This window comes from Rhea americana, unplaced genomic scaffold (genome assembly GCF_003343005.1).
Source record: "Rhea americana isolate MKP2758 unplaced genomic scaffold, rheAme1 scaffold_28, whole genome shotgun sequence".
Classification (NCBI taxonomy): domain Eukaryota; kingdom Metazoa; phylum Chordata; class Aves; order Rheiformes; family Rheidae; genus Rhea; species Rhea americana.
Window position 1 is genome coordinate 4,847,086 of NW_028186401.1, and position 19,619 is coordinate 4,866,704.

Genomic DNA, 19,619 nt, shown 5'->3' on the forward strand with positions numbered 1-19,619 from the left:
GACAAGTGTTTAGAAAAGGCTATAAAACCCTATGATACATAATTGACTTCTAAAGTATAGTTGTGTGGGCTGATCAGCTTTGACATTTTTATCCAAGCTTATATAACCGTCAACAACTTTTATTTCTCATATCATTTTCAAACTCTGGTTTGTCTTTCATGACACCCTGCAGCAGTGAGTTCTGCAAGTAAATTGGCATATTGGGGGAAATTATTTTACTGTCCCTTTTTTTTTTGGCAGTATAAGTTGTCCGTCCCTATGTTCTTGCAGCTTATATCATGCATATTTTGTACTAGACTGTGTCTTTCCTATTTCTGAGTTACTGTTACTTGTTACCTCTATTACTTTAGCTAATTGAGAGCTGAGTGTACATTCAAACATTAACAGTCCTGCTGCTCTCTCTGCGTAACCTGGGAACACAGCTGGACAAGGCCCAGGATTAAACTGGGAGCTGTAGCTTAAGATCAGGTAGAAGTCCCTTGGTACAAGTCTCATGTCTAAAAATTCTGTATTGCTTTGCAGAACAGGCTTTCTTATTACATCCTCAACATGATCATGAGTCTTGGGTGCTAGTGAACAGCAGAATAAGTTGTTGATAACAGTTACAACCCTGTCATGTTCTGATTCCCCTCTTGCCCCACCTCCAGCCAAAACATTACCTGCATGACCCTGCAATGCCATCACCTAACTCTGCTCTAAAAATTTGGTGATAAAAAAGATGTTTACTTCAACTTGTAATTGTTGGAAAATACTGGCCTGGGAAACAGTAACTTTTGTTGATGTTTGAATCTGCTGATAACAACTCTCCACACTTTATTTTCTGCAATAGTTGCCCTAAACACAGTTGCTTTGTTTTKGGGTCCTGCTGAATTGTTATTCCTGCTTCATGCTGTTTTACTGAGCTTGAAGAACATCTCTGCTGCATACATCAGACTATACTGCAGGATTCTGTTGTGTATTTTCCATCTACTTTAACACATAAGATTCCTTTGTACACAGAACACTTTCAGCTAAGGAATAAGGGAACCTTCAGCCACCAAGCCAGCCTTTATAAACCTCAGAGTAAAAGCATCCTTTCTCCTTTGGTCACCCACTGAAGAATAGAACCTCTTGGTTCCAAGCACTGGCACAGATTATTATTCTCAGCCTGAAGGATGTCCCTACCTGAGATAAACTTTATCACCTTCAGCCCAAGGAAATGTTCTGTCTCATTTTCTCCCTGCATAGACCCTTTAACTTCTAATCTTACAACTTCATTTTGGTAAATATCGTATCTCTTAGAACAAAAACCTGAACAATTTGCACTTTGTAACAAGAGTTCCTACTTCAGTCAAGAGAAGAAACATATTTTGTTTCATCGTTCTTCAAAACCACTCCCAGTGCAATGAGGGAACGTGATACTCCAAAGACAGCTTAAGCTTGTGAAAGCACAACATATTACAGATGTTCTAATAAGTTACAAGGTGAAAAGCAAAAACTTCAAAGTGCAGCTGCATTTTGTCACCAAAATGTCACTGCAGGGAAGACATGGCATTTCAGATCTAGGTAAAAAGTACTTCTCTGCTTACAAGGTGCAGCTTTAAAATGTGAATTTCAGATATAAGAAAAACCTTTCCCTGACTCAGAGGTTTTTTATCAGCATTGCACAGACAAGCTCTTTTGAGTTTACTCTAGTTTCTCATCTTGCTTTTAACCCTGTTACCTTCTCCCTTGTTCTCTCTGTCTTCTTCCTTGTTCTCTCCATCCAAAGTGCTACATCCTACAATTATCATCTCCTTTTCCTCTTGCTTGGATGGTGTTACTCAGTTCTGTTCCTGACTCTTACTACATCACATCCTACCTCCTCAGCTCATTCCCACCTGGACTCTGTCTTCACATACAGGCAGCRCAGTACTTACTCCAAGCCAGGAGTTGGTTAGCCCTCTTCACCCTACTCTCTGGCCACAGCGTGGCAAAATGAGCAACCTTCCCACCTACAGCTTGTGACTGGAGGGAAAAAAAATCTGACATTTAATTTTACAGGGAGCCTCTCTCATGCTAAATCCTAGAGAGATTTGGGATTYGATCCCTCCTTTATTTTAATGCCCGGAGGACTTCTCTGGGCATTAGTTAAAGAAGCTGTTAGTAGCTAAGCAGAATAATAGAAAAACGAACCYGTTTTCTCGCCGATAAGATGTCCCAGATTGTTGAATCACTTGAAATTTTAGAGRGTCCTAGTTTTCTGCTCGGGGTTGTGCTGGCCTTCATCTCACTCTATCCTTTAATTGGTTAGCTAAATAAGAAGCAGTTCTTCTGCCACTTCTCCTCACTTCTTTGCTCGCTAGATCCAGGCTCTAGCTTGGCTACCACTGAGAATGTCTTGAATGTCTCCTTATTCCATGGCAGCATACATTGTGTTGTTTGAGGAGTCCACGTTTCCTGCTGGCTCTCAGCATGGTGTTCACATGCTTCTCAAATCCACATCCCCTGTGTGCATATGCTGCTAACCTGGCAACCCTTGGGGCTGTTGGCAGATCTTTGACTCAAACTTTGTCCTACTGTGTTGGACTGTGAAGGTTCCCAAATGCTATGGTTCAAAAGTAAAGAGGTGAAAATCTTACGTATCAATGGAGGACGTGATTTGTGTGAATGGGTTCCTGTCTGAACGACCATGGGGCCAGCAGAGAGCAGATACAGGATCCCCTGTTTGCTAACCTGAATCTCTCTGCTCCCTTGCGCTGCCTCTATGGTTGTTTCGCTGGCTCTCCRACAGGGTGGTTCTATTGTTATCCTAAAGTCAAGTGGGAAGATATGCGTGCTGCTCTAGTGACAATGAATATAAAAGCATTTTAGAAAATGCTTTTGTCTGCTCTGAATCCTTGCACTTATCCTGTCGGCAGAGCTTATGGGATTCCTGGATTTGGGCAAAGTAGCTGCAGAATCCTGAGAAATGCTGAGAACGCAGAATGCCCACTGGTTTGGATAGCAGGCGAAGGAGTTCAGAGTTTGGAACTCTGCTTTTGGAAGGCAGCCTGGCAGGCAAGGTTTAGTGGAGTAGACTTAGAGGTAAGAAAAATCAGAACTTGCTACCAAATGGCCACTTTTATGCGATTCATTAACTGAATTTTATTGAGATTGTCATATCTAAACTGAACAGCAAACTGCACTTAGTATTCTCTGTATTTTTTACAAAATATATTGTAGCTTTGAAGCACCTAAAATAGGTACAGTTAGCTCAATGAGATACTTGGGTTTCGGGGGACAACCCATCAGTGGGAAATGYTGGATGCTCCAGCAACACTTTCTTGTCTCTTTTGCCTGTGCTTCTTAGGCTGCTCATATCTATTTTCTGGTTTAACTGTGGAAGAAAAGAAACAGTTCTTTGCAGACAATCCTATGGAGATAGTCCAAACCCCCTCATCCCCGCCTTTCAGGATCACCACTTGTTCTTCCCACCTCAACTGCCATCTTGTCCGTGTCCAAAGAGAATTTAAAGATAATCCAGAGCTCATTTCTACAATTCCTGGTTCACTGCCAGAGGGCATGACCAAACAACAGGAGACCTTGCATCTACTTTGAGGAAAGATAGCAAGCATCTGCATATCAGCCCCAAATTCCTGTCAGGCTGTGGAAGAAATACTGAGATTTGGCACTCTTGCAGATCAGTGTAGAACACTAAAGTCCCTAGGAGAAATTGGAGGCACGTTCTGGAATCTGTTGAAACCTGTCCACCAGCTGAACTGGGACAAGCATTTCACTCTGTCCTCAGGCTGGCTGCAGCTGTTCTCTGAGTGTGCTACCAGAGTCCCTGAAAATGCCTCCACTTCGGCTATCCAGAGTTTCCTGTGGCGACATCAGTGGGGATGCAGGGCCTTGGAGTRCAAAAATCGAGCAGAGAAGGATCAGAGCAGCAGCAACAATATATGGGCTGAGCAAGAGTATGCTGTATTATAGCCCTGGAAAGCTTCTCATTTGCTGGAGACTGCCTACCTCCCTTGCTGGAGAAATGTGAAGGCGTACAGCAGAAGAGATAGAAGAAAGAATAAGAGTCAGGATAGGCTTGTAGTTATATCAGTTGAATGCATGTCTAACGAAACAGATTATAATCGTCTGCATCTGAGTTAATCGTGTATAAAATGCAGCTAGTAATCTCACCTTGCCTTGCTAAAGTGTTTGAGAAGATGAGGCCATGAATGTTTGCAAAAGAAAAAAAAATCCAGGAATGAATTAATAATTCTGTTTCAGTGCGGGACTTGGATGCTGCACAATAAATAATGCACAGAGCCATATGCTAAATGACGAAGACAAAATAGCTATAGGAGGTGAGTTTCCAGGCGGCAGGCACCACTCATTAAAAAGCAGGGGTTTTGTGGAATAAAACAAGTTATCATGTAATTAAAAAAATATAACCACTCCAGGGGACCAAATGAAACTACATGAACACTTTAAAACTGGTGYGTCCTACCTGTTGACTGCCTGACTTTCCAGTGTTTAACTTAAAAAATTCAGATGTAATACAGTGTTACRTTAGACAAACAGCTTTATATTGTATAGTTTGTGGACAACTGTGCAAGACTATGGACACAAGCAAACACACACACACACATAAACTACATYATGTAAGAATGCGTATGCATAGAGTTGAAATACTTTTCACATATAGTATAAAAATATATTAAAATGCATCTGCTTATCTGTTCATAAGCGAGGAACAATTGCTGGAATTTATTTACCTTACATAGGTGTTTTGTTAATCTAAAGAAATCTTCATGTACATATCAAGAGTATTTTTATGTCAATGGAAAATCTCAGCCTTTTCCTTTCCTTGGGCTTCAATAGTTTCACTCTATGARATATCTGAAAGGAGATGTTTTCACACAAAGAGGCATTTGCTTGAATAGATTCATAGTGCTTGTGCTTCTTTATATAACATATACTTATTTGCAGTATATTATGCTGTATGTTGTTGTAATGGTTTAGACACCCTTTCAATGTATTGGTCCTGTCCCTTTGGCTTTATCTATAATGGGGAAAAATGTCTGTGGTAGTAAATATGTTTTTGGACACTGTTGACTTAAAGCTCACTACATGGCATTTCACAGAGAGTGCAAGGAAGTTGACTGTATTTAAAAATGTGTGAGCTGATAATACTTAACTTTAGGAGACTTTTCTAAAGCCAGCAGAAAGATTCCCTGATGTTTGTTAATAGGGGGAAAAACATTTCRAAATTATATTGGGAATTTAAAAGACGGCTAGAGATTTCATGTCACTAATCCGGAACAGCAAGGTTGAAAATTGCCYCTGGAGTTGTTGCTATCACAGGGACATTGCCAGGGTGTGAGTATTACTGCTTGCACTGTGAGAGGTAACGCAGCATTTGTCATCATTGTACTTGTGATGACATACATTTATGCCTCTGAGAGATGTGCTGGTAAAAGCCCATCTTTCTATAGGTCTCCAGGAGGAGTGCRCAAAGTCAAAGGGAAGCACAGAACTGAGGTGGTGTTTAACAGAAACACCTGGTGGAATAAGCCAGGCTCTTGAGGAGATGTGGTCCTTTTCTGTGTGCCTAAGAGTTGATGTACTGAGGTCTGAAAACCTCAGACTTCCATGCTCCTTTGAAAGTCCTAAATCAGCAGATGTATTATGTGCCTACACAGGTCATTGCACTCTGCCAAACTCTAGCCTCATGACTACATTCTTCTCACCAGACCAGGATATAAAATAATTCCATATTGCCTTTCCCTGTTCTTTTTATAAGCACTTGTCTCACAGATAGTCTATTTGCACCTGTTTGTCTACAGGGCCTGATGGGCTATAGAATAAAAGTGTCAATCCATGGCCTGAAGCTGTCCTGCATGCGAGAYTCCGTGCTCATCTCTGCAGGAAAGGATGAGGGGATGTAATTCTCCGGCAGAGCAGGCTGATTTCTGTCCCCAGAGACTGTGGAGGCAGGCTAAGCCAGGAAAGTGATGGGTCGTACACCTTAGGAGGAATCTACAACCTTCTCCATGGAGACCCAAGAAAGTCCAAGGCTGGAATGAGTGTGTTAGACCTGCTATTGATTGGTAGAATAACATTTGCTTGACAAGAAATTCTCTGGGCAAAGCGAAGCCTACATCCCTTAGGGGCTTAGAGAATAAGGCTTTTTTTTCTTTTTCTTTTCCATGGTCTTTTCTCCAGAAAGAACACAGTCTAGTGTTTCAAAAGGTGCTATAGGTTGAAGTGGATTTAATGAAAATAGCAAAAACTTTTATGATGATTCTTATTAAAAAAGCTGAGAAATGCTGACAATGAAGAGTCCTGTGGGRGAAATAACTACTCTACCAAAATAATCTTGGCTTTTTTTCCCCTTTCAACAAGGATGCTTTGAAAGCAAAGTGTATATTTTTCTGATAGACTAGAACCACGGAGGCACCACAGCACTGTGCTGCACTGCAATCAGCTACTGAGAAGTCTTCCGTGCACACTGTCAGTGCAATTTAGAGGCAGAGGTTTCCCACTGGGTCTAATGTCAATCTGGTCCCTGCAGTAAATGGAGACAGATTCTTCTCCTCCGGACCCATCTGCTCCATCACAGTGTTCTGTTACCTATTTCTTTCCTTTTGACAGAGAGAATGATGCTGCACTGATGTCTAAAGCAGGAGTCCTCAGCTTTATTCACAGGACTGTTACAAATTCCCTTTTTATCAAACTCATCTAATGTCTGTGCCTCCAGATTTCCCCATTTGGACTGTAAATGGAGACAAAACTCAGCGGCAAGTTTGGGCGTAGGGAGCCTTAGTTAAAACTATTTCCCTAATCACAGGGTGGAGCAACTTTCTCCATGAGCATACCATGCTCATGAAACCTAGGTGAATRAGTGCAATTCTGTCATTCTTCTTTAGATTGTTTTCTTTTCTCAGTTTAAACTTTAAATGTAAAACTCCATTTTTTTAACAGAATTCATTCTGGAATGCCAAAGCGATAGATTTATAGTGAAGATAAAGTTGCCCTTCTATTTTGTTCAGGATTTACCTGGCAAATAGGCYTGTGGCAGGAAGAGAGAGAGAGATAGATCCTTCCATAAGCAGTTTGCTTGGCATATTGAATGTCCACCTGTCTGCACTGCAAAGGAGGGGAGGAGGGAGAATGGTCCACCTGACCTTTCCCTACGATTAAAATGTTGATCTGATGAAGTCAGAGGAACAAATTGAGCTGTCTCTTTCAACCCTCCATTTTTCCAGGAATAAATCARCACCATCCACATGGAGACAGCTTCTGAAGGGTTCAGGGAAAGAAGCATTATTGTCCCTGATTTATCTGACCTTCTCTTTGGGAAAACCCCCACACTTGAGTGGTCCTTTGCCCCATGCTAAAATTCTCAAAACGGGAGAGATTGAGATGCCAGACAAGAACGAGAATACACGGCTGGCTCTGTATGTCTTTGACGATCTCCCTTCCAATAGGGCTTAGGTCATTTGATCTCTCCATAATGCAAAYGGATTTCAAGGGGACAGCTGGAAGCAGAGATGCATTAAAATGACTTGCCCTCTGAGAAGAAAACCATGCTTATTAGTGGTTTGTTCCAAAAGCTCCCACAGCAGCGGCTCTATCTCAGTGACTGCAAACTCTGGAGGGTTTTATCGAAAAAGTAGCTGTTGAAGAGGTTGGCTGATCAAAAAGATRGAAATGTTCCTAACTGAGTTATCCTCTTTATGTCCCAGAAAAACCGGTGGAGTACTGTTACACTAACAGGTCTCCTTGACAACATGCTCAGGGTATTCTATGAAGAATTCGCCTTTCTCACAGAGATCAGCCCACTGTCCAATCAAGACTGCATTTTTGAGTCCTCAGGGAGACATGAGTGGGACTGTGAAGAGCTCAGAGGTCTCCTTCCCCATTGGTGTACCAGTAGCAAAGGAGTAAGTGGTTCCTACCAAATGTCCCCTTGTTTCACAAGTCATATGCCATCACATATTCAGTCTGCTCCCATGTGAGAGTGTCTCAGGAGAGACTCTGAATGAGGCTGTTTCTGCAGCCTCTTCTTTGGTCAGGATTTCTCACAAACGGCTGTGCCCCCAGCTGACCGTCTGCCTCAATCTCAGACACGCTCATGCTGTATGAGCATGTGCCAGCCCTCAGAGCATTCAGTTCAGTGAAATCCATCTGGGGTCTCAGAAGAGAGAAGCTAAATGTGGAAGATGGCACATCGGTGAACACCGTGCTCTTTGCCTTTTGGATCAGGATGTACTGAGCCAATGCTGTCCCTCAGACTCCAGTGGGCAAAGCAAGTGCCCTGTCCCTCAAACTCCAGTGGGCAAAGTAAGTGCCAAACTTTGCTCAGCTACAGAAGCATCACCATCTTGCTACACAGAGAAGGGCCACTAAGAGTAAGAGCTCTCCTTCATCTCCCCATTTGCAACATCCCTGATCCACGTCAGCCTAGATCACAGCTCAAGAGCATCAGAAAGGACAGTGAACTTGTATTTTTAAATTTAACTCCTGTCACATTTTCCTAGAGCACAAATGCAGCAGTGAACTCTTTGACAGAGCTAGTAAAATGCCGTTTACCTTGACTGACCAGTACGTAGTTTCCAAATGCTTTTGAACTATTAAACTGATATAACGGGGCCAAATAAAGGCCCAAACATGCCTTCCTTTAACATGATAACACTGCCTTATTGTTGCTGGTTGCTTGTTGCTTGTGCGGGTTTTAGACTAAAGATAATAAAAAGCTGTGCTATCTTCTGGATGAAAAGTGACATAGCCCAGTCATATTGTTTAAAAACTTGGCAGCCTCTTCAGAGAACTGAGGCTTTACTTTTAAAAGATTGCTGTTAAAATCTAGACAGATAGGTCTCATCAATGCAGTTAGACAGCTGTTCTGCTTTACATTACTAGTAATGATACTTTGAATCATTAAGAATTTCAAAACAGAGTTTGCTATTCATTATAGATGCCATGTTTCGTTTGCTGTTTGATTTTTCACTTAGGCTGGATAGGAAAAATAGGTTCATTATTTTCCCTTTCAGGTTCTCTCTCCTAAGAAAATAACCCATGGCTAACAATAGTTATTAGCTATTTGTCTCCAGTACCCATACCTCAATCATCATTCTTAAGTGTTGATTGATTAAAAGCATTTTCATTGCTGTTCCAGAAAGCACCTCTGAAAGTGGGGTAGATTGACACATAAGGACACTTATCTCAGCAAGAGAAAGGACTAGTGTCAGCCTAAACCAGAATGTACCTTATAGTGTTTCTTTCCTTCAGCCTGTACCAGCTCATGTCAGACTAATGTGTAACAAATGGGAGTTTTAGCACTGGAATACAGAGAAAAGCCCAAATTGAACGCAGCACTATCCTAGGTAAGAGCCAGGGTAGAGTGAGAGTCATGTGGGGACTCCTGCGGCTTTATCCTGCTTAGTCTGAGCAGGAATATCACAGAGAAGGCTAGACTGGCAGCATCTTCATTATAGATATTTTTTTCCACCTGCACATGCTCACGTTTCCTGTGGTATGACACGACCAGGGATTAAAGAAGCTTGCTCTCAGCTCAAAATCTATGGTTTTATTAATGAGTAAGTATATCGGAAAATTTCCAAGGATCTTCAGGACTCAGTTGGACTTAGACAAATGCCATTGTTTGAAAAAACTTTCTAAATTCACAAATCTGCTTCTTCTTTGAAAGGCACGGTGTTCTCTGGAGTTACCTCCATAAAGTCTTGTGAACAAAGATTGTAGCATGTTTCATGTTGCTCTTTTAGCACTAGCGGAGAAAAGAGAACAACAGCTGAATGGAAAAACTACATCTCTCCCTATTAAGTTTGGGTCGCAGGTATGCTAAGTAGCTTTAAAAGAGCAGCATTTGAATGAAACATAATATTTTAAAATATTTCACTAATAGCTAAAGGAATAAAAAGCATAGGAATAAATCCAAGAAACACCAATAAGTAGGTGCTAACATGCATATAGATATCTTTGCGCAAGAAGAGTTAATGCTATACAAAAAATTATTACGAGAGTGTGAAAGGCATATGTTAGGATAATTTTGGCATTAAAATAAAAATAGATTGAAAAAAAGGAAAAAAGTGAATGATATAACATTAAATCAGTCAAAATCTTTAGGTGTCACAGGCAACTCATTGTGAAATAAGAGGTGAAACTTAAAAGAATTTATCTGCAGTACTAATTACAGAAAGAACACTAGAAATATTCAAAGGAAAGTCTAAAACTCTTTGCAGAATATCAGGTGTTTTGATTTATCTGAAAGTTTCTTGATTCTTTTAACACTTCCAATTTGACAGATGCATTTCAAGGTTATATAATAGTGTGTTTTACTGCTTATTCTACATAATAAAGTAATTGCTCTATTAGAGATGCATTAGTGAGAGAAGGAAATGACACAAAGGAACTTTGTATCAGGAGGAACTTTTGCACAAGAGCGATTCTTTTTTTGAGAAGATAAAGAGAACTCCGGCATGAAGAAAGAAAGAAAGAAAGAAAAAAAAAAGCAATTTACTTTACYGAAAGGATCCAAGAAATTGCAGTCTATCAGGGCATAATTGCTGCAGATAGCTTGATCTGAGCACATTTTACTTGTGTGACAGCCTGTGGCACAGACATGATGAACAACCTTGTTGCTCAAATTAGGTGAAATGCCTTGCAGTCTGTGTGATACAGTGGCTAAAACTCACTCCTTGGAGACAGGTCAGGTCATAGTCTATGCATCTCTTAATTTCTGTATTATTATTATTATTCCTGAATTATGTGTTGCATCTCTCTTGTCAAGGCCTTGGGCACAAGTGAATATCACTCTTCATAAACAGGGCTGGAACCCCCTGACTCTGAGTAGCTTTTTTCTCCCAAGTGTGCCATTAGGACTTTTTCCAGGGGATGGTCCTTTTCTGCTGCATGTATTTCTGGAAAGATGGGAAAAGAAGATTGCTCTCAGGGGAGAAAATCTTTAAAACCCCCGTAAATGAAACAGAAGTAGGTACATGACCGAGAACTGCAACACCTTTGTACAGAAAGTCTTTCTACTTCATTTTATTGGAATAGATATCTGGGCTCCATCCCTGGCTTTGACATTGATTCACTTCAGTCTCGCTTTCACTTCCCACCAGGAAAATAAAGGACAATGAATCTCCTTGATGAAGGATGCGGTGGGGCAGGTCTTAATTAATTTGTTAAGAAATCTCTGATCCTGTGATGAAAGGTGCCATATTAGTGCAATTTATTGCATTAAATATAGTAAGATTCCTTGGCACAGATGATTTCYACCATGTTATTCATCAAGTTATTCTGGCTAGAGATCAGCTCAGGCCAAACTGTTGCATCTTAACACTCTCAGTTTTGAAGACATTCAAATCTAATTTTGAACTTTGTCCAGCTTTACCTTGGAGCAGTTCAGTCCCATTGAGTCTAGCACAYCATCCCTCCAGAACAAGCCCTAAAGCTCAATGAATAGAAGCAAATCCTCATGATATAACATGAAGAATTCTGCTTTGAGGCACTACTACTGCCCAGTCACCTGGACAAGCTACCATCCCTCGTGAACTGTATGCAGTCACCATACCTAGCAGTGTTCTGGTGTATTACTGAAAAAAGTTGCAGGTTATCACACACAAGTGCAATGGAYGTGAAAAATCATAGTTTCAGGTTCCTAGAAGCCATGAAAAAAGTCACACACCACTTTGCAGCAGGCCAGAGAGAGGGAAGGGTTTTTATCACTATTTGCTACATTCCTCAGTAAAAAATCCACAGTTGTTGCTTTGGGCTGATGCACAAAACCTGGCTTGATACTGAGCTTCAGTGGGAATGTAAGTACCTGTTGCATAGCTAAACAGGATGTTAACCTTGCCTACCAGGGGCCTGCAGAAGCAAGTGAGAGGACTTGCCTCTTAGGATTGAGGTCAGGAAAAAGAACTTGCTGGACATGTGTCTTGTTCTGGGAGGCCTCTTGGCTGCCCTGTGTACAGTTTAAGGGCTAYGTGATCCCACACAGCTGTGAATGCCTTTCCTGAAGGATTAAATAGCTTGCTCAGGACACTACTCAAGCAGCAAGGTCCTCTTCTCTGAGTCTTTAAATAGACCCTTTCATTTCCATGCCTCCTTTGCTTTTCCTGGCTTACTCAGGCCTATCTGACTCTTGAGCAGAGGAACTCCAGATGGAACCAAAGAAATGTACTTACTATTTACAACAGAGGGTAGTGAAGTTTGTGACAACGTATAAGACATTTGGATGGGTTTTTTAGGAGTAGGGGGACCGGGACTGTAACTTCTCTGCATTCTTTTAAAACTAGATGATGGCTGTATTATAATAAAGTGCTGCAGTAATAACAAAATGCAGGCTGTAATCACTCGAATTGGAACACTCCGTTATTCTGATGATGCCTAGTGAAATTTCAGAGATCCTTGAACCTTCTTTCTTCCCCCCAGGAATAACGATTTTTTTCTAAACCTCCATGCATCCAATACTGTTGATGATAACCTCCCCACAAGAGGAAATTACAGTTAGCTGAGTGGATATTGAAACTGAGGATGGGAGCACACAAACAAGAAACTCTCCAGGGTATTTTGCTCTATTATTTAAGTGTGAAGTTTTAGCTTCACTTAAATTAGAAAAAGCAATTCACTCTGTCAAGGCACACAATATAAGCCACAGAACTTGGTTTCACAGTTATTTTAAGACTGGATAGTCTGCTGTGGGAAGAAGATATCCAGCTGYCAAATCCATAATGCCAGTGGTGGGTGGCTGTACATGGCAGTAGTGTCTGGCATGCACCTGTGCCTCACTGGTGGCAGTACGTGAGGAGGGGTGTCTCTGATTTAAGAGTCAATACTAGTACAGTTATTTAGAACCCACGAGGTCTCAGAAAAGAGTGARGACTAATTCTGCTATGCCTTTAACCTGATCTTAATTTTTGCAGGTATAATTTTGCRTGAGATTTTCTCTTCAATAGACTTTGAGTGCAGATAGTGGGACATCTTACTTGCAGATACAAGTCTTATTTCACAGGCAGGTAGGTTTCTGACTGCTGCTTTTGTGTCAGCAAAATTTTTCAGGGGGTAAGGAAAGAAAGAAGGATGTATTTTGTAGATGCGAAATCCTGCTTTTCTATTTAAAAACTGACTTTTTAAAAACAAACAAATAAACAAAAATCCCTGGAAATGGGCAACCTATTCCTCAGCCTCTCTCTCTCTCTCTCTCTCTCAAAAAAAAAAAAAAAAAAAAAAAAAAAAGTCTGGAAGTCTGGAAGTTTGCTAGTACAGGGCAGCAATAGCTTTTCTTTAAAAACAGACCACTTCTGTTTTCATTTCTAAGAAGTCATGCAGCTTTGTGAGATTATACCTAACAATTAATTTAGTAGTAGTTTTGATAGAAAACAAGTTATCCACTGTCTTGCRGGAATGACTTCTTTAATTTTGCATTTACTACCTCTATGAGAGGAATAACAACTTTGTATTTCTTTCCCCCAATAAAATATTTATTGATAAATATCATGCTGCATAAATCAATGCTGTTCAATTTGTTTCTAGCTAGTCTCCTTTCTCTCAGCAATAATGCTTAGACTCTCAGTAAACACTCTCAGTAGTTTACATGTCTCATTTGGAGAAATACTTGCCATTGGGTAAAAGACATGAAGGTCCCAGGGCTACACAAAGGACATAGTTTAAGGGAAGTCTTCATTTTAAGCCAGTTCTAAAAGGGAAACTGACTGATAGCTGCTGCACTTCAGGAGGGACAGGAAAATCCTCATCTCTAGTGGCTCTTCAAAGTTTACAGTATCTATCCCAGGAGACTTCCCGGACAAAATGGGAGATTTTATAATCTCGTCTTARGTAAATAACAGTTTGCCTTGGCATTTTCTCAGGAGCAAAAGAAATAGGATATGTCATAGGAGCTCTTTCTCTTCTTAATAGTAGGTCAGGAAACTAATCTGAGCTATATCAGTCATAACAATTTTGGGACCCAAAATTGGGTCCTCCAAACCCAATGTCACTAACTAATCTCTTGATGCTTTTAATATATCAATGACTTACATACTGAGCTATTTTTTATTCCTGGCTTTCTCCATCTTCCTGTGATTTATCTATGAGGAGTTTCATCTAAGCTAACCAAAGCCCTGGTGTTTCAGGAATTAATTSCCAGAAAGAACTCAGAGAAGAACTATCAGTTGGGAACTGGTTAAATGCATCTGTACTCAGGTCTGTAATACTCCAGGTTGGATGAGAATGACATCAGGCTTTGCTGAAGTAAAGCTAAGAGGAGGGGTTCCAGCCAAAATTTACAGCCCTGCTTGATAATTTAAATGATGTTTTCTGTTAGTTTAGACCTTGTCCTGCTGCAAGCTGTGAAAGGCAACAACAGACTGCTGTTAATAGGTGACAGTTTGGCTCCAACTCTAAATCCTTTYAGTGAAATCCTGCAGAAGGTTGGTGATTTTGCAATCTAACCTSAGCCTCTGGGAACTTTTCTCAGCTATTATTCCATTCTCATACCATGAATGCATCTTCACTAGTCTGTGTGCATATAGCTGTTACATCTAACTTTCCTAAGTGCTGGGAGGAATGGCAAACATTTAGCAAGAAGAATTTTACTTCTTTCTTTACTTATGATTTGTTCTTGAACATTCAAACATATCTTTCAATAAAAATATAATATGTTTATTTTAACCAGTGCTAGGTAGGTAATTTGCATTAAAGAAATCACTCTATTCATCTTTTTTAGATCCAGCACAAGTTGTGATTTCCTTCATTTGTACTTGTTGTTCAAAAAGATTTACTGAACATTTTTTGTGAATGAATTCTTTRTTGGTAATTCAACCACAAACAGTTTGGTATGAGTATTAATTAAATAATTAATTCTAATACAAATTCAATGTCCAGATTCCTTTGATGATTTTTCAGCCAATTAAGTAAAAACTCGAGCTGTCTACCGAAAAGGCAAGTTGCTTTCTCATCACACAACTGCAGCTTTAAGGATGCTTTTTCTGCATTGCTTTCTCATCACACAACTGCAGCTTTAAGGATGCTTTTTCTGCATTGTCCTGCTATTATAAATCGGAGCTGTGCTCCTCTGCGATTTTCTGCACTATTCTTTGATTGAAATCCTGTGCCATTGAAGTTAGTGGGAAATTTGTTATCATTTGTAATAGGACTAGGGTTTTATCCACTGCTTCAGCAAACACAGAAGTCCCAATTCCCTCACCAGTGCACTGAAGGAAGGGGAGTCTAARGAGCACCAACGTGCTCAGAGTTCTAGCGTTAAGACAATGAGAATAAATATTCAGATAAAATATTTGGTAATATCACCCAGYTCTAATTTGCACATTTTAAAGCTTAATCTTTCGTGTCCCCTCAAGTTCTTTGTTCATTTGAGTCCCTGAATAAAGTGCWTGGAAACTCAGAGGATATCTTATGTCATCACTATTTGTGTTAACGGCTTAGGAAACCCACAATCCAATTAGTTAAAATAAACAACCTAGTGTAATAGGAGCATAAATCAATGAAGACTTCATTACTGCAACCTTAATGTGTAATCCATCCACCTACGGAGGAAAGGGATACTGAGAGGCAGCAAGACAAAACCAGAGGACAGTCTGATTTAGTCAAGCCTGATATTTAAAAAAGTGCTGAGAACAGTAACTCTTCCTGGAGCCAGTAAATTGGTGAATGCTCATCACCCCTGACAGCCTCCTTGACTATTATGTCCCTATGCTAAAACATGCCAAAGAACTTCTGGTAAGAGGGCTCTGTTTGCTCTTCATTTCCTCTGAAGTTAGTGGGATAGTTGAGAGAACAGCTCAGGACTGCAGACTGATGAATGAAAAAAGGCATTAGCAAGATGAATGTATGAYTGAAACTAGATATGCCACCTAAAAGGAATGGTCTTCAGCACTGCTTTGACATTTCTACAGACTTTCATTTGTTTGGTCCTGTGTGTCCCCTTCCTTTAAGATGAGATACTTGGTGGATCTGGGGTTACTGGATTTCATTAAAGCCACATACTCTGTTTGTCTTTGTTTAAAGGAATCAGAAATCCCATCATATTGAGCTTTTCAATTTCAAAGTTCATGAAAAGGCTGAATTTTTATTAAGATTTACTCTTCAGAAAGAAGRGTAAATCTTAATAAATTTTATTCATTTTTTTATTTATTGTGAGGAGGCTCACAGACCCTCCTCCCTGAGTCCTCTGTTTCAGAATCAATCCTCTTTCTGTTTGCCTTAATTTCTCACGCTAGCCTAACTCCTCTCTCCCCATTCCTTATGCTGACCACTTCTTTYGTCTCATTCCCGTGATGATAGTCTCATTCCTCTTAAGCTAGCATGAAACATGCASTAAGCAGTTAATATTTAGTAGCACTGATAAGCAAGCAAAAACAGTAYGATGGGAATTGTAGTTTTGAGTAATTTAGGTTTCTGTTTGTTAATAATTATGGTAAAAAAAATCTAACAATATGTAAAGTTAAGGATACAGAAGTTAGGAAACATCAGCGCTAATACAGACATTGCACACATAAGGAGGCACATACAATTATCCAACACAGAACAAAATTTGGCTGAAGGGAGCTTCCAACCATTCTAYAGCAATTCTGTTACAGAGGTAGAAACCAGATTTTCCTGGTTGATGATTGCTTGCTCTAACCATGAAGACTGTCCTTTCTCCTGCTGCATTCCCATGTCTCACTCAACACACACCTTCCTCCACTACAACAAAGAAGGGTATGATATGCAACAGCGTGATTAGCTACACAACCCTCAAAAACATTTCAGCCTGTGCAATGACTTTAGCAGGGATCCACTGGAAGCAAATTGACTATTTGCATTCCTAATATTTTCCTAATATTCTTTCTGTGGTTTCTTCTTGCTAGATTGTACCTCTCAGATTCTTATCTTTAATACTCAGTTGTAAAATGTTAAAAATGTGAGAGAATGGCTTAGTTTTTCTGGCTGGTGAAATCATCCCATATCTCTGGAATATGTACTAGTAGGTTAAGYTTCTGAAGCATTTCAATATTCAGGAATATAGGGGTCATATTTGTAAGATATTATCCCATTATAATAATTTAATGGGAGATAAAGTGATTCCTTTATAGTTTATGGGAAACAGCTGAGGTTCTTCAAGATCAAGGCCACAMAAATGGAAGACTTTTATTATAAAGGAAATTCATATTGTGTTGTATTGTATTTGTATGGAAATTAAGAGATCCAGAACTGAATCCAAATCTCTCATACAGCAATACAGATCACAGATTAATTCTTCAGCCTCAGCAGTGAAATCTGCTCAGTTGGAGGAGGATTCAAGCAGAGGCCTACCGTACCACAAATAGACCKTATACATTATGTGTTTTCTTCTCCTCAAGTACAATTTTTATCTCATTTCCTCTAGTGCAAAATTTAAAATTTATTTTGTTTAAAGTAGAATGTGTGTTTTCAGGGTGTGGTACTTACTCAGTCTTGATTCAAGTAAATTTAGGACATCTTTCTGTTCATGAAATTCTGAGCTTCCTTGTGGTGAGGCTGAAAAGACAAGGAAATTTTATTATAAATTAGATCAACAACACTTATTCCTCTTCAACTGCCTGTAATAAGGGATGTTCTCAATGAAGAMTATTTTGTATTTAACATTTTGGTGTGATACAGAATTTTCTCAAYTTTGGCTAGCCAGAATAAACCAAGAAAGAGAGATACAATTTAGAATAAAACAGATATATAAACTCTGGTCTGTTTTTGTCATAAAATAGAACGGGGAGCCAGGGATGCCACGGAGCAGAGAGGGCAGGGTGCTCTGCAGGAGAAGGGCAGCGGGAGCAGAGGGTGGCAGCAGGGCAGGCAGTGGCAGGGGCCCCCCAGCAAAGGCAGAGTTTCRCAGTACCTGAGCAAGGCGAACAGAGCAGTTCCAGTGATTGTACCAGGTTCAGACAAAAGCCCAGATCAGCAGACAAGTCCATAGCAATGAKGCAGGTCTGGGGTCAAGCTGGGAAGTCAAGGTAGTAGGCTACGGTATACAGTTCAACAGGGTACATGGCAGGAACTGAGCATGAGAGCCTCAGCTTAGAGACAGCTCCAAGAACAGGAGCTATTATACCAACAGCTTTTATCATAGCGTGGGTCTTGAGTGCCGCCAGATRAAGTCCTGCAAGGGGAGAAGTGTGCTCCGGGCCATGGTGAAATAATCCCAAAACTCCCATTGTCTCATCTCTTCAAGCTTTTACTGATTTGCCTCCAGATCCCAGTGAGCTGAAATGTGCTGAATGCTTGGAAGGAAGCCGAAATAATTCAGAAGAAAGGAATACATTGGAATTAAATCTGTAGAACACATACTACCAAAAGAATAGGAAAACATGCAGAGTAATGTCAGAGTCAGGCTAGCTGAAACAGAGATTTATTCTCTGTTTCAGAGAACTGCAGAATACTACTGTGTGTTAAATACAGTGTGCTATGACCAGTATGTCCATCAGAGGCTTTTAAGATGCRTTATTAATATGATGCCACACATTYACTGGCCAGATGGGACAAAAAGTAYTCAGTATCCAAACAGGGATCTCAATGCTGTTAGACCACTGAGGCATCTGTATCTCACTGCTGCCCCTGTGTAGCATGAAGTCCCTTGCAGAAAAGATCCTTCATCGTTCTGAGTTTATCCTTCAATTCTGTTTCCGTTTCAGAGCTCCCATGACAAGGACGTCATCCTGAATATCCTCGGTGTTCTCACTGACCTGCTCTCTCTGGGTAAGGAAGCCAGGCTCTGGAGCAAAGCCTGCTGGCCCACTGCGGGCAGGGGATCCTAGTGCAGGGCAGGGTGATCACAGCTGCATACACTCAGCCAAGTATTTGCAAGCTGGACAAACAGGAATTGTAGCTATAGCTCTCCAGTCTGTACTGCTGTGTTTTGGAAGACTGGGCATTTTATTTGGTTAAAAAAAAAAGACAAAATGTCTCAATTTTTTTGATAAAAAGTACCCACGAGTTTGAAGGTATTTCATAATTCCTGGCAGCGGACCACTGGAAACATTCATAAAAGCCACTGAGAGCGAGCGAGCTGTGAGACAGGGACAGAAACCTGACTTCCTCAGTCATGGTGACTCTCTCCGATGGAGAGAGAGACTTCAACATCTCCCCAGAAGGCATCTTCACCTCATGGTAACAGGGAAGGCATGCTGCTGCACATGTCTGAGCCATGTGAAAAAATAAATGATTTGGCAAAAGAACAGACAGTGAATTAAGTTTCTTTTCCCTCCTGCTCCACCTCAAAAATGTCATTTGTTAAACAATTTYCAAGCAGACCAAGTTGCTAGGCTGCAGGGGCCTGCATCTGCAAGTGCTGGCAGCCTCCTGCATCCCCCACTGCTCCGAGCCCCACCAGAGATGTCCTCTGTCCAGCTGAGCCTCTCTTTTGAAGTTGTGCAGCATCGTTCTGCAATTAGATGGAAGAATTCGCTRCACGGATGAGAGAAGGTACTGTGTCCCCCCTGGGAACTCCCGGGGCTCGACGCACCTCGTCCACGACATACGGAGACCCGAGCAATTCGCAGCCGGCCCGAGCAGCCCGTGGATCGTTACTTGTTGACACAGTAGGGCTCACAGCATTAGCATGCGGTTTCTTTGGAGACCTAGATTTGTTTGAAAGCTGCCTCCAAAGCTTCCCTAGGATT

At 40.7% G+C, this 19,619-nt stretch overlaps 1 protein-coding gene across 1 annotated transcript in view; it reads left to right on the top strand.

The window, feature by feature from the left end:
- Positions 1-19,619, top strand: part of AGBL1 (AGBL carboxypeptidase 1) — a 289,195-nt gene that overhangs the window by 1,288 nt on the left and 268,288 nt on the right. The window contains exon 2 of the mRNA XM_085308741.1: positions 18,633-18,696. Within this exon, the coding sequence (XP_085164867.1) occupies positions 18,633-18,696 (64 nt within the window). The remainder of the gene's footprint in view (positions 1-18,632; positions 18,697-19,619) is intronic.